Source organism: Electrona antarctica (assembly GCF_951216825.1).
Source record: "Electrona antarctica genome assembly, chromosome: 14".
NCBI classification, from domain to species: Eukaryota; Metazoa; Chordata; class Actinopteri; order Myctophiformes; family Myctophidae; genus Electrona; species Electrona antarctica.
This window is the reverse complement of record NC_136795.1, coordinates 33,266,568-33,280,333: the sequence shown is the minus strand read 5'-3', so window position 1 is coordinate 33,280,333 and position 13,766 is coordinate 33,266,568. Positions and strand designations below refer to the sequence as shown.

The 13,766-nt window shown below is 43.1% G+C and overlaps 2 protein-coding genes across 3 annotated transcripts in view; both read left to right on the top strand.

The window, feature by feature from the left end:
* aclya (ATP citrate lyase a) overlaps nucleotides 1–6,489 on the top strand; it is a 28,872-nt gene extending 22,383 nt beyond the window's left edge. The window contains exons 20-28 of the mRNA XM_079519404.1: nucleotides 87–214; nucleotides 777–870; nucleotides 1,133–1,287; nucleotides 1,658–1,808; nucleotides 2,803–2,946; nucleotides 3,056–3,169; nucleotides 4,357–4,439; nucleotides 5,040–5,116; nucleotides 5,219–6,489. Coding sequence (XP_079375530.1) covers nucleotides 87–214; nucleotides 777–870; nucleotides 1,133–1,287; nucleotides 1,658–1,808; nucleotides 2,803–2,946; nucleotides 3,056–3,169; nucleotides 4,357–4,439; nucleotides 5,040–5,116; nucleotides 5,219–5,313 — 1,041 coding nt within the window. The 3' untranslated portion in view covers nucleotides 5,314–6,489. The remainder of the gene's footprint in view (nucleotides 1–86; nucleotides 215–776; nucleotides 871–1,132; nucleotides 1,288–1,657; nucleotides 1,809–2,802; nucleotides 2,947–3,055; nucleotides 3,170–4,356; nucleotides 4,440–5,039; nucleotides 5,117–5,218) is intronic.
* A 733-nt stretch (nucleotides 6,490–7,222) lies between these two features.
* Nucleotides 7,223–13,637, top strand: klhl11 (kelch-like family member 11). 2 transcript variants are annotated; one of them, XR_013791500.1, is made up of 3 exons: nucleotides 7,223–7,780; nucleotides 9,164–12,925; nucleotides 12,963–13,637. XR_013791500.1 is itself a non-coding variant. In XM_079520024.1 (2 exons), the coding sequence occupies exons 1-2, from the start codon at nucleotides 7,323–7,325 to the stop codon at nucleotides 10,746–10,748; spliced, it is 2,043 nt and encodes a 680-aa protein (XP_079376150.1). In that variant the 5' UTR covers nucleotides 7,223–7,322; the 3' UTR covers nucleotides 10,749–13,637. The 2 variants fall into 2 exon arrangements, 1 of the variants encoding a protein (XP_079376150.1); XM_079520024.1 differs by having other exon boundaries at nucleotides 9,164–13,637.
* The last annotated feature ends 129 nt before the right edge of the window (nucleotides 13,638–13,766 follow it).

Below are 13,766 nucleotides of genomic sequence, written 5' to 3'. Positions count from 1 at the left end.
GTTCATGTCTTTAAAACAGCTGCATATTGAGCAAGTCTTCAGTTGCAATCAGTAGTTGATCCATTTCGCTCATTGTTGTCCCCCAGGTCCAGTTTGGCCATGCTGGAGCCTGTGCCAACCAGGCCTCTGAGACGGCAGTAGCTAAGAACAAGGCCCTGAAAGAGGCTGGCGCCTTCGTCCCCAAGAGTTTTGATGAGCTGGGCGAGGTCATCAAGTCAGTACTGTCACAAACACACAGACATGCTTCCTATATATGTCAACATCCATATTCTTCAGCACATATACTGTATGACTATGTTCAGACATGTTCAGACCCCCTTGACTCACTGCAGCTCATGGTATACTTGACATACACCAAACATTTTTGAAAGCATACATACCATAGTTTGTTTGCTTTTCAAGGAAGCCACTGGATACCATTCATTTCAGTACATTGTGAAAGTCAACATGCAGAGACTTGACATTTGCTTAATTCAATACAGTGAAACTACACAAACTGGTCCCTAGAAAAAAATGATTTATGAACAAAATTCAACCATGATTTCTTAACTACGGAAATTATGTTTAGCCAACATTGACTCGGTTATTCCAGTAAGTTTGTTCAAGTTTTAATGACTAAAGATTTGGTGTTCATTTACCCTTTTCTCTAGAGTAATACCATTAACAGTAACATGGTATATGTGGCCATTAACAGTAAAATGATCAATGTTTATGTATGACCAAAGCTGTGAATTGACGTCGGCAAAGTTCTTTAGGTTTGCTTTTTCTTTGTGCAGATCGGTGTATGATGACCTTGTTTCCAAGGGAGTCATTGTGCCAGCAGCAGAAGTGCCCCCTCCCACTGTACCAATGGACTACTCCTGGGCACGGGTAGGTATTTCCTAATTTATACTTCATTGTGCAACAGTGTGACCACGCGATGCAATGCATTGTGAGCCTGACATTGACCTGTGGCAGAAATATCAATCAGACTTTAATCACTTCTATGTGAGATCAATATGATGGGTGGGCCTTTTTATCTAAGAGTTCACTATTTCGTTTTACATCAGATCAGGCTACTTGGGAATAGATGGAAAACGAAGGGTGCCTTGAGTGATATTTTCCCTTTTTTGTTTTCCTTCCATTTCTGCAGGAGCTGGGTCTAATCCGTAAGCCAGCCTCGTTCATGAGCAGTATCTGTGACGAGAGGGGTCAGGAGCTGATCTACGCAGGCATGCCCATCACTGAGGTCTTTAAGTCAGAGATGGGAGTGGGGGGAACCTTGGGACTGCTCTGGTTCCAGAGGAGGTCAGCTTCTCAAACCAACAATAGGCTCTATGCACATACGCCATTTTGGAAATAACTTTTCCCACTTCTCGGGGCGGAAGTGGGTTCCACATTTTATCATATAGGAAACTATTGGTGGAGAGATTTGTCTAACTCATGTTATGCTTAGCTGTGATTGGACCATAGCAGTTTGGGGAGGGGCTTAGCTATAGGTCAATTAGTATCATCGGTAACACCCTTGAAGGAAGTCGAAGAGGCCTGGAAGTGGGGAGAGTTGTTTCCAAAATAGTGTGCATATAGAGCCTATTGCCATTGAAAACTCTTGACATAACTCACAACAAAAGACGTATACATGTATTATAGATGAATTGATGTCCAATTCCGTGTGTAGGTTGCCCAAGTACGCCACAACGTTTATTGAGATGTGCCTAATGGTGACTGCAGACCATGGCCCTGCCGTCTCTGGTGCCCACAACACCATCGTTTGTGCCCGTGCTGGCAAAGATCTGATCTCCTGCCTTACCTCTGGACTCCTCACCATTGTAAGACATTGCTCAACCAGAGCCATAATTTATGTGGCAGTATTATTAGCAAATCTCACCCACAAGGTACTTCATGACTTAAGCACTGTTCACACCAAGCACGGTAACTATAACGATAACTAGAAATATTTTGTTTATTTGTCCCCTTACAATGTTTACTAGTTTAAAAAAACATTTTACTTTATAACTGAAGTGGAACGATGAGTCCACACCACAATTATAAGGACCAAATCAGTCCGAAGTAACTCGCCCTCGGAAATGAGGGTGATGACAGAGATGAAGAGAGGATTATGAATAGTTAACACTAGCTGGCACTACCTCAGGTAGGCTACAACAATCTCGCCTCTTATAACCCATTTTGACCTGAGGACGATTCTACAAATGTCTTCTAAATCCTGACAGTTTTCTGAAAACCTCATGTTTCTGTCAGTCCCTCTCAAACATTTTCATGTCAAGAACCCCCAAAAATATGTATTTGGTCGCCAACCCCATCTGAAAATATGTTGTTCCAGGGACCCCCCCAGAAGCAAAGATTTGAGTTAATAACGTTCGCTCTGAAAGAATATATATTCCAAATTTGCGCCACGTTTTCACGATTTTTCAAAAATAGCAGACCTACAAGCTCGTAGCGCGCCACCGAGTGGCGCGCTTGTAGATCTGCTATTTTTCAATAGCTAAATTATAACTTAATGTTTAAAACGCCAAAAGGGGTTCCCGCCCAAAATGTCTTTCAGCACCACAGTGTGAGCTCTGACACAGCTGGACTGTGCAGTGAGCTCTGACACAGCTGGACTGTGAGCTCTGACACAGCTGGACTGTGCAGTGCGGACATTCACATAATCATTGTTATAGTTATCGTGTTTGGTGTGAACAGGATTGGGAGTGGTTATGCAATGTAGATGCGCTTTTTTTCTCCTTTTTACTCAACACAATGTTGACGACAAAAGCTGGGAGAATGTCCTCAGGTCTCTATTTTCCTGCCATGGCTTTTCAGGGTGATCGTTTTGGAGGTGCTCTGGATGCTGCAGCCAAGCAGTTCAGCCATGCATTTGATAGTAGCATGCAGCCCATGGAGTTTGTCAACAAAATGAAGAAGGAAGGCAAGCTGATCATGGGCATCGGTCACAGGGTAAAGTCGGTGAGTGCCAAGCGTCCTTCAGTTTGTGTGCTTCTTCTATACATGTTTTTGTTTTCTCTGCAAATCTCAAGAAGTATGAGTATGTGCTTGTGTGCGACTGTGCGTGCAGATCAACAACCCAGACATGAGAGTGCAGATCCTGAAGGACTTTGTGAAGCAGAATTTCCCAACCACCCAGCTTCTGGACTATGCTTTAGATGTGGAGAAGATCACCACTTCCAAGGTAAGAATGAGTCAGCTTTACTCCCTTCCAATGTTTTAAAAAGTACACGCATCCAAACAATGACTTACATGAAGGTGGCTTTTAGACGAGGATGGTGTTCATAAGAAACGGCAAAATAAAGTATCATTTGCTGGGGTCCTTTTAGACGAGAAGGGTGTTCTCAGGAGGTGAAAACGCATCAAAGTGAAACCACCTCCCAGAGTGGAAATCTTTGAGAACGCCGTTTTATCCCTTCTCCGTGTAAACGGGCAAAACGGTGAATCCGCAAAACTTATGACATCATGGCTCACGTTGGCTCGCAGCGCATATATTATTGATGCATAATTATGATATAATGGAGTTCCTGAACAAGCCTCCCTCCTCGCCTACAAAGCGCTGCTCATCAGCGATGGTGAATGTAAAACCATGATGTAAATAAAATGCCTTACTTGTGATAGGTGGCAGCCGCGGCAGCAGCGTTTATGTAGCCTAATGTATTATAAAATATATATAACCATCCCGTGGCGCGCTCTGCCTGCATGCTCTGGGCTGTCTGTCACCACCATCACCCTCCCTGTGAATGAAAATAAAAATCCAGTCCCCTCCCCAGGTGATTAAACAAAAAGGAATCACCCTCCCCTATTAACCTATTAATTAACATTTACCTCAGTATTATTTATTCCTAACTTTAATCTGGTAGCGTTTTTAATATGTGAGAAAATAAAGTGACCGCAAAAATCGCGAAAAACTGTCCGCTGTGAGGCTTGAACTCACGGCCAATGGGGACAATGGTCTCGTAGTCTAACACCTAACACAGCAAGCTATGTAAGTCATTGAAAAGTGGGGGTTGAAGTGTGTACTTGTAGTGTGTGTTGTAGTGTGATTGACACGGGGAACAATGAAACTGTTGCGTGAAGGGGGAGCTGGCTCTTCTTCTTGTACATAACGTGGGTGACTGGTCTATTTGGCAGCCCGTTACCGCCACCTAGCGATAAAGTGTGCGTTCTCGTGTAAAGGGTCAATAAAAACTGAACGCAACGGGACGTTTTATCTGGAGACCATCGTCGTCTGAAAGGGGCACTAGATTTACACGATTGATTCCACCACAGACCTGTAATGTTATGAGCTTCAAGTCTTCATCAGGTCTGTGGTCACCATGTCAGTGGTACATCCTAAATTATGTTTCTTTCCTTCTGTTGCTTTATTAGAAGCCCAACTTGATCCTGAATGTGGATGGTTTCATTGGTGTGGCCTTTGTGGATTTGCTCAGGACCTGTGACGGATTCACAAGGTAGGATAATAAATTCCATCTGCCTTTAAAGTGCCAGTTACTTATTTTTAAGTAATTTGGGGTACTTCTGATTCCGCTTTGTGGTTTCCTGCCTGATAACTACAAATCAATGACCGCTACCATCCGGATCATAAAACCGAAAAGGTATGCTTCCCAGGCAAATTAGAGCGTATATGTGGTATGAGACATAACCACTAGGCCATTGGTGCCCACAGAGAGCACACTTTTATATTTAACTTTACATGTATAATGGAAGTCAATGGGCTTCTGATCTTGCAGAAACCGTCATACATCATAGATATTGCAGAAACCGTCATACATCATAGATATCGTATTCGTATGTCATTGCTGACAGCACAGGCTAGGCACATGGAAGTCTGCATTCGAGAGATCTGCATTGGAGCAATGCCAGGGAAATTGGTAGTAATCATCGAAAGAGCTTCCATGAGAGCATAATGTACTCTGTTTATTACCCTCAAAGTAAATCATATCCATGGTGATTCATGGTGTTGTGAACCAGTCAACACTGATGTTGACCATGTCATTCTAGATGCAAATTTTGTGCAAGAGTTTCCTTATTTTTTTTATTTTTTTCTACAGGGATGAGGCTGATGAGTTTGTGGAGATTGGTGCTCTGAATGGCATTTTTGTCCTGGGACGCAGCATGGGATTCATTGGTGAGACTTGTTGTTTTGTCCTCAGTTAACACTCATTGTATTGTAACATTTGAGATGCAAGAAACACTCTTGATAATGTATGATGATCTTGTCATTTCTCAGGACACTACCTGGACCAGAAGAGGCTGAAGCAGGGTCTGTACCGTCACCCTTGGGATGACATCTCCTATGTGCTCCCAGAACACATGTCCATGTAAAACAATGAGACCAAACCAGAAAGTGCCAGCACTCACCCCAGCCCCTGTAACTCCCCTTGTACTGTGATCTGTTACCCAAAGTGGTAGCAATATATAGGGAAGATGTTATTAATATACTGTAGCTGTAAATTGCAAATATCAAAAAAGAGGAGTTTTAAGGGTATGGTTTTAGTCTTTATCACTAGCTAAGTAGCTAGTGCTGCAGCCCTGAGAATAATGGCAAAGCCCACAGAACAATGAAGGCCCATCTGAGACAAATGCAGAATATGAACTAGGGAGATTATTTGGAAGTTAAATGGATGGACTCTTGGCCCTTTGTGTTGTAAAGTGTAATTTATACTTTTACAACCATGTCAACTGTGGTTTTCACTGTATATTTTTTTATTTTCTGAGACCAGACATTATGTGGACAGTGGCGATTGAGAGTACAATGTTTACTTATTTTTAGCTACCACAGTGAAGTACTTGGATTTGCCCCAAATATTACAACTATTGTGTGTCAGTGCGGTTTTCTTCGTTGTCTCAGTGCCATATCAGAAACCTAAGGGATGAGACTGACCGTAGTGCAATAATGTCTGGCTAGCTATTGTTTTAGATGGAACATACTGTAGATCAGAGCTTTATTTATGTATAGATAAAACGGTGTTGTAACGGTAAAAAAAACGAAGGTACACGAATGTAACAGTTTTGATTTTATGTTCTGTAAGGTTTTTGTTGCATTGGCTGAGGTGTATTTGAGTCATTCCTAGTACGCAGTGCCATTTGCTGTTCCAAGAAAATGCAACATCAAGTTAGGGCCCGGGGACTTGATTTTTTTTATTAGGTTGGTCTCGTTTTTTTTAAGCCTTTTATTTTCATAAAATATGCAATTCCTCAAAAGGAATCTAGGCTACCATACAGTAGATTCAACTTTGACGTGATTAATTACTAGATAATTATTAAAATGTAAAACGACATAGGCCTACTTGTTGCAGATGTATGAGGTCCAGAAAATCCCCACTCACCAGGAATGACTCACAATTAACATGTTACTGCTATTGTGGCCAACCATTACCTTTTTGTCTTAAACTGTGTTGTCTTGTATTACCTGTTTTAACTTTGGTTATGTGAGCTAAATATATCTCTGTTGTAAAAATTGTGTAAATTAGTCAAATAAAATATATGCAACTTGGTGTATTTCTTTTATATTGTTATCTTATTTATTCCAAGCAGAATAAATGCGAGTGTGTGAGAGAGAGAATTCATGGTATCACGTTGATAAATATGTAGGCCTATTTATAGATGGCAAATTGGCAATCAATCTCTCACACTGTTCACATCCAGCCAACAGGTCACGTGACAGGTCCTACAATTCAAAATAAACTATGAAGTGAACCTCCTATGAAAGACACGTAGACTACACGTAAAAGGCTATTTGCTTAATAAGAAAACAATGATTTTTGCTTCAACTCTGAAGTCTGAAATTAAACTGAGGGCAACGCTTAAGGGGGAACGACTGTTGTCATGCCAACCATAAAGCCCTTAACACACTGCGCATGTCAGTAAATTGTGTTTGTTTACTAACCCTAATGTCAAACGTTATCATGAGAATAAATAAACTATTATGATTTTCAGACACTGTCACTCATTTACTAAATAAGGCAGTTGATGCTTTTTTAATTATTTGATTATTTATTGCTTAGAAATTTGATTCTAAAACGTCCAGACTACATCTCATTGTAGATCCAGCTACTGAATAACATTTTTAGTTGAAATGTTACATGTAATAATAATCAAAGGGCAAAAAAAACGTATGATCCCATAATATTCCCATTCCGTTTGTGGTTTGAGGAAAAGCTGTCATTTCCCCTTTATTTTAAGCGTCACCTAGCGTCACCTACATACACACACGTATGAGTCGAAGACGGAACTGACTTCAGAGTCGTCCTCTGTTTTGAATTCATGCGTATGCGGTCGTCTTTCGTCCGCGAGTTCACCGCAATTCCAATATTTCTGGGTCCACTGGCACAATGGCAGCCGTAGCCCCTAATACAGAGGATTCTTCGCGGAGCAGCAGCGGCACCAGCACGCCCAGCGCCCTCGCCGGAGACGGCGATGCGGAAGAGGCCGAGGACTTCACCTCCTCCTCCCACTGTTCGGAGCTGTCGCGCCGGCAGAACGACCAGAGGAAACAGGGCTTGTTCTGCGACGTGACGCTGGCCTTCAGCAGCGGGGCGGCCGCCGGGAACGTCCAGAGCTGCGAGTTCTCGGCCCACCGCTCCGTGCTGGCCGCGGCCACTGACTATTTCACACCCTTGCTGGGAGGACAGTTCTCCGAATCGCTGTCCGGACGGGTTGAGATGAAAGAATGGAGCTCAGAGCTGGGACCAGATGCGGAGACGGTGGAAAGTGTCATCCAGTATATGTATACTGGAGAAATACGCGTGAGCACCTGCAATGTGCATGAAGTGTTGGAACTAGCTGATAGGTATGTTTAACCTCACGTGTATGTGCTTGTGTGTGTGCGCACCATTAACTGATACAATAAGAAATCTAATCTAATCCCAAATCAAGCTAATCCCACAATGGCTGATCTATTGACATAAGGGCTGTGGTTGATCATCATGACAATGATGGCATATATTTGAATCTAACATACTCACTGGTGTTTTCCTAATCAGTCAAACTTGAAGCATTATTATACAGTATAGTATACACTACAGTTGGTTGACCTCGTCCTCATTGATGCTTCAAGCTTGATTGGCAAAAGTCTTAACTCGTATTAGTCGGGGAGCCACAGGCCCAAAAACTCAAGAAAAAAAGGGTTCTACCTGTGCTGTCATGTCATGCCCTACTTTTTATTTGTATTTTTAAGGGGCGCTAGCCCCTTCTATAAACAGCTTTTGTCCCCACACGTCTCAAGATTTCCCATGGACAATGAACGGACAAAATTCCGCTAAATATGACGTAAATCACACATCAAAACATTAAACGCCATTGACGTTGAAGGGAAGATTTAAGTCATATGTAAACGAGCAAATCAGCTAACCAATCACAGGCAACAGGCATTCTGATTGGCCAGTATGAGATGAAGCATGATGATGATAAGAGCACCCCTCACTTCACACGGGTGTGATTTTTTTTCTTCTATTCATTTGGTTATTAAGGTCCACAGAATGAGAGGCTTGCTCCGCCGAAACATCCCAAAAAAAGGAGTTATGGCCAGGCCCATTATTGTATAATGAAGCCTTTATTAGGTTTCTTTTCTTTGTGTCCTCAGTAGTGAACAACACCAAGTTAAGAAATACACTCACAAAACCTTTCCAAATGATAGCCATTTTCTTTTACAAAATATTCTCCCCTTTTTGGATAATATTTGTGAATGTAAATGTGTTACATAGATACCTACAAGCCTTCATACAGACATGCCACATTTATGCCAATCTCATGCAGTTTTGAGCAAGAACCATGCTGTTTTTTGCATGCAGTACAAATCTGTAATTTCCGCCTATTGTAAACATGTGACCACTTTACTGTATCTATAGCTGTATGAGACCACTGTACTGTATCTATAGCTGTAGCTGCAAGAAAACACTTTGGACCAATTTTGTTCTTGGGATGATCAAAATCTTCGTCAGTCAGTCAGTTGGTCACCCCAGGCATGACCCACACAACCTACTGAGCACTTTAAGAAAATAAACCTAGTTCACATCACATAGTCAAAGAATATGTGTTGTTTCCGGCAGAGCAGGACCTTAATGACCAAATGAATAGAAAAAACACAAAAAGTACAGCATGAGATCACAAGTCCTCTCATATTTTGCGTGACTGTCTCTCTGACTATATGATATTTTATTTCTATTGACCATAGGTTCCTGCTGTTGCAGTTGAAGGACTTCTGTGGTGAGTTCCTGAAGAAGAAGCTGAGCCTTACCAACTGTGTGGCAGTGCACAGTCTAGCCCATATGTACACTCTGGACCAGCTGGCTCTTAGGGCTGCAGATATGATCCGCAGAAACTTCCACAAGGTCATTCAGGATGATGAGTTTTACACTCTGCCCTTTCACTTGGTGCGTGACTGGCTGTCCGATGCTGAGATCACAGTGGATTCCGAGGAGGTGCTATTTGAGGCTGTGGTAAAGTGGGTGCAGAAAAATACAGAGGACCGAGGACGCTATTTTGAGGAGTTGTTCCGTCTCCTCAGGCTGCCCCAGATAAAGCCTACCTATCTGACCAGGGTGGTGAAGAGCGAGCGCCTGGTGGCAGCCAATGAGGCTTGTCTGCGCCTGGTCTCTGAGGCCGTGGAGGGCCATGCTATCCGTTTTGAGAACCTCAAGTCAGCTGACATGGAGTTCTGGTCCTCTTACATGGCCTCATTCCAGCCTCGCTTCGGCCAGAACATGGACGTTATCATGGTGGTGGGTGGCGTGTCGGAGGGAGGGGACTACCTAAGTGAGTGTGTTGGCTATTTCATTTATGAAGACCGCTGGGTTAATCTTCCACACATCCACAACCACCTGGATGGCCACGCCATTGCCACCACAGAGTCTCATGTCTATGTTGCCGGCTCCATGGAGCCTGGCTTTGCTAAGACAGTGGAAAGGTACAACCCCAATCGCAATACCTGGGAGCAGGTGAGCAACTTGACCACACGTAAGCACTCCTTTGGACTCACCTGCATCAAGGATATCCTCTATAGCATTGGTGGCCATGGTAACTTCAGCCCAGGTTTCAAAGATGTGAGTGTGTATGAGCCTGAACAGGACAAATGGCACAACCTGGAATCTGCACCCAAGATCCTGCGGGATGTTAAGGCAGTGAGTGTGGAGGACCGCTATGTGTATGTCACGGCACGCACACCTGTCGACACGGACAATGACGATGGACTGAAGACTGTGACCACCCGCTATGACACGGAAAGCCGCCAGTGGCAGGATGTTGACTCTCTGCCCCTTATCGACAACTACTGCCTCTTCCAAATGGCTGTGGCCTCCACTAACTTCTACCACACAGCCTCCTGCTGCCCCAAGAACTACACGGTGCGAGATGAGGTCGCCAAGCAGAAGATCAATGCGCGTATCTCTGATGAGATCCTGGAGAGCCTGCCACCGGAGGTGACCAGCATCGAGGGCTCCGCCATCTGCCACTTTGACGAGGATGTCTTCATTATTGGTGGCTGGAAGAACAGTGACGATGTAGACAAGCAGTACCGCAAGGAGGCATACCGCTACTGCGCAGAGAGGAAGCGCTGGATGCTGCTGCCACCCATGCCGCAGCCTCGCTGCCGAGCCACCGCCTGCCACGTACGCATTCCCTATCGCTTCCTATATGGCTGCCAGCGCTACCCCATGCCCCAGAACCTGGCTCGCCAGCGGGATCGCATGCAGCAGATGCAGCAGCTCCACCGGCGCACGCTCACTCTGCGCAGGCAGCTACAGTCCCAGATAGAGTGCTGAGTCCTCCCACCTGGTTCCCTGTATCCCATACCTCCTTGTATCCTAATCTTCACAGTACGTTTTAACAGCGGGTGACAGCCAGGCGTTTTTTCCCGGAAGTGCATTATTTGTATATGGGACCCGGCGACTACCTGCGATAGCAGGCGAACGGGCGATGGTCAAAGTGGGCGGAGCAACGTCGCCCGAAAAGATAAAAATAATTCATCTTTTCGGACGATGACAGGCGATTGGGCGATGTGTCGGCTGATGCTCGCTCGCTGTTAAAACGTACTGTTATCCCGTCCCCTGTATCCTAATCCCATCCTCTATATACCATACCTCACTGTCTCTTTTAACCCATACGTTCCTGTCCCCTATGCTCCATACCTCCCTGTCTTCTACATTCTAATCCCACCCCATATATATCCCATACCTACCTGTCCCCTGTTGTATCCTAATTGTATTCCCTGTATTTGCTACAAACATTGTCCTGAGTACTTTCAAGCACTCTACCGTCATCGTTGACCACTCATGATTGTTGCGCTTATATCGGCCACATTCACATGGTGAATGGGCAAAATGGCAGCTGTGTGAATAGGGTCAATGTCATTACTCCCTGCCAGCAGCTTCCTAGCAGTTTTGTGTTAGCTCAGCTGTTGATATGCCGAAGTCTGTGAGATGTGTAGGCAGACAGGTCTGCTGTGAGAGGACATTTCAGAATGTACACATGTGAATAAGAGTGTTGCCATGGCTATGGCGAGAAGAATACCCTAAATATCGTCAGCAGAGATTAAGTTGATCTATTTGTACATACATAGTATATAGCTGTATATGTATATACATTTATATAGATATTTTAACATCCTTTTATTTTGTGCTTGTACAAGGGAAGCTATGTGACATGTATTCACATTCCTGTATTCAAACCAACTAGCTTAAAGAAGTCACATTCCATTAGTGACACTGTGACAATCTCTTCATGCAAATATCACATTGATCTTTTGGTCAGATATAATAATCATAAAGCTTTGCTGTGCTGTTTATTGTAGTTACTATCTTTGAATGGCCCCTCAATAGTTACCTTATTAACATGAGACATTATATTTATACTTTATTGTATGTCAGTGTTGCACACTGATATTCCTAGCATGCAACTGTCATACAGTGGAGTATAAATTAAGCATTAGATTCCTGTTAATACAGTTATACTTTGCTTCTTATTGCTTGCCTAACACTCCAATGATATTCCAAGTTTGTGATGATCTCTGAATGAGACAGATATTACCTCGCCAACAAGTTAAAAAGAAAATCTAGCTTTTGCATTGTTCTTGCTCGGTTCTTAAAATTATATCTACTGTGTATACGGTATGTAACATTCCTTTTGTTGCATTCACACGGGCAGACGCAAAGACGCAGTCTACCATTCATTGTCAATGGAAGCCAGCGACGTGAAGCTATGAAGCAAATCCGACGCTTGTAGCTGCTGAAAAAGCTACAACAGCTACAAATACACTGTGTAGCTTTGCATCTTTTGCATCTGCCTGTGTGAAAGCAGCATTTGTGCTCCAAACTTTGGTAGTGCATGAATCATTCCTGTTCCTGTTCATTCCTTTTTATGCACTTTGACAGACCTTAGTACATGTCTTTAAATTCAAGAAAATTTACTTCCATATCAGCAGAGCATAGAGTGTGTGTGTGTGTGTGTGTGGGGGGGGGGGGGGGGGGGGTACTTTACTCGGAGCGAGAAAGCTTGATTCATGCACTTTTTTCACATCCTGTGTAATGTCTTATATAAACCTAGCTCTGGTCCATAGCCCTAATGCCCTTTTCTGCCGTTGCATTAAGGCTATGGGACCGTTCTCTTCCTGGCTCGTATGAAAGCAGACCAGCCTCTCCTCGTTTCACCTACTCACCAATACAAAGGCGGCTTGTGTTATTAGAAAGTCTACTTTCCTTAGTGGACGCACTCTGAGCCCCCCACCACACTTATAAAATGCACTTTTTGGCCAGAAAGGGATTTTTATTTTCACTGGAAAAAAAATACTTTTAGTTACTCCCCTCTACCGATATTGCCAAGAGAAAATCTCAAGATTTTTCCTTTCGGCGAAAACAAATCCCTTTCTGGCCTAAAAGTGCATTTTATACGTGTGGTGGGGCGCTCAGAGTGCGTCCACTACACCTTTTGTATTGGTGAGTAGGTGAAAACGTTCTTTTTATTTTCGTAAAAGAGGTGAGGCTGGTCTGCGTCTCATGGGGATCTGCGTGTGCACCCCGTCTCGGCCGTCTCATGCGAGCCAGGAAGAGAAGAGTAGCAGAGCCCTAATGAAGGCATTAGAGCTATGGATCAGAGCTAATATAAACCAAGGCAAGGTATAAGTCAGTTGCCATTGTGTTTGACTGTTTTTTTTACTACCCTTCAGACGAGATGATTGTATTTTGGAAATTTGTAGTTTATCCAGCATCCAATCAATGTTGATCTCCTCTGATAAATGTCTTGACGTGTTTTGAAATTTGATTTCTTTACTGCATTCTCAGCTGGATGTTTAGATTCCACCTTTACTTTCACTGTCCAAAGATTATCATAGATGAGGTGGAGGGGGAAAATATGTGGATTTTGATGTCTTGTTTTAAATAAATAAATGGAATTCCATTGTGAATGTGTAGCAATGGTCTTCTAGTATTCCAACAGTAAGGTCTGTCCATACAGCTTTTTTTTTGTTTAATTTTAGGGGAAGTCAGAAATTATATTAATTTCCTCTAGTTTTTTGGCAGGCTTAAACAGCACTGCAGTTTAATATTCAATGGAATAAGCTATATATTTTGCATTGCATGTGACCGTCTGATAATTGTCTTATTGGATGTTCGAAATGCTATTGTCATAATTTGCAGTAAAAATTTGTATGAATAACATTTTGTATGATCTGTTTTTGATTAACCTTAAATGTAAAAGATGAGACAACTTAGAGTGTGTGTGTGCATGAAATTAATAATTATGAATGAAGTCAAAAACACGTTGATCTCTATTATGGGATAGACGGA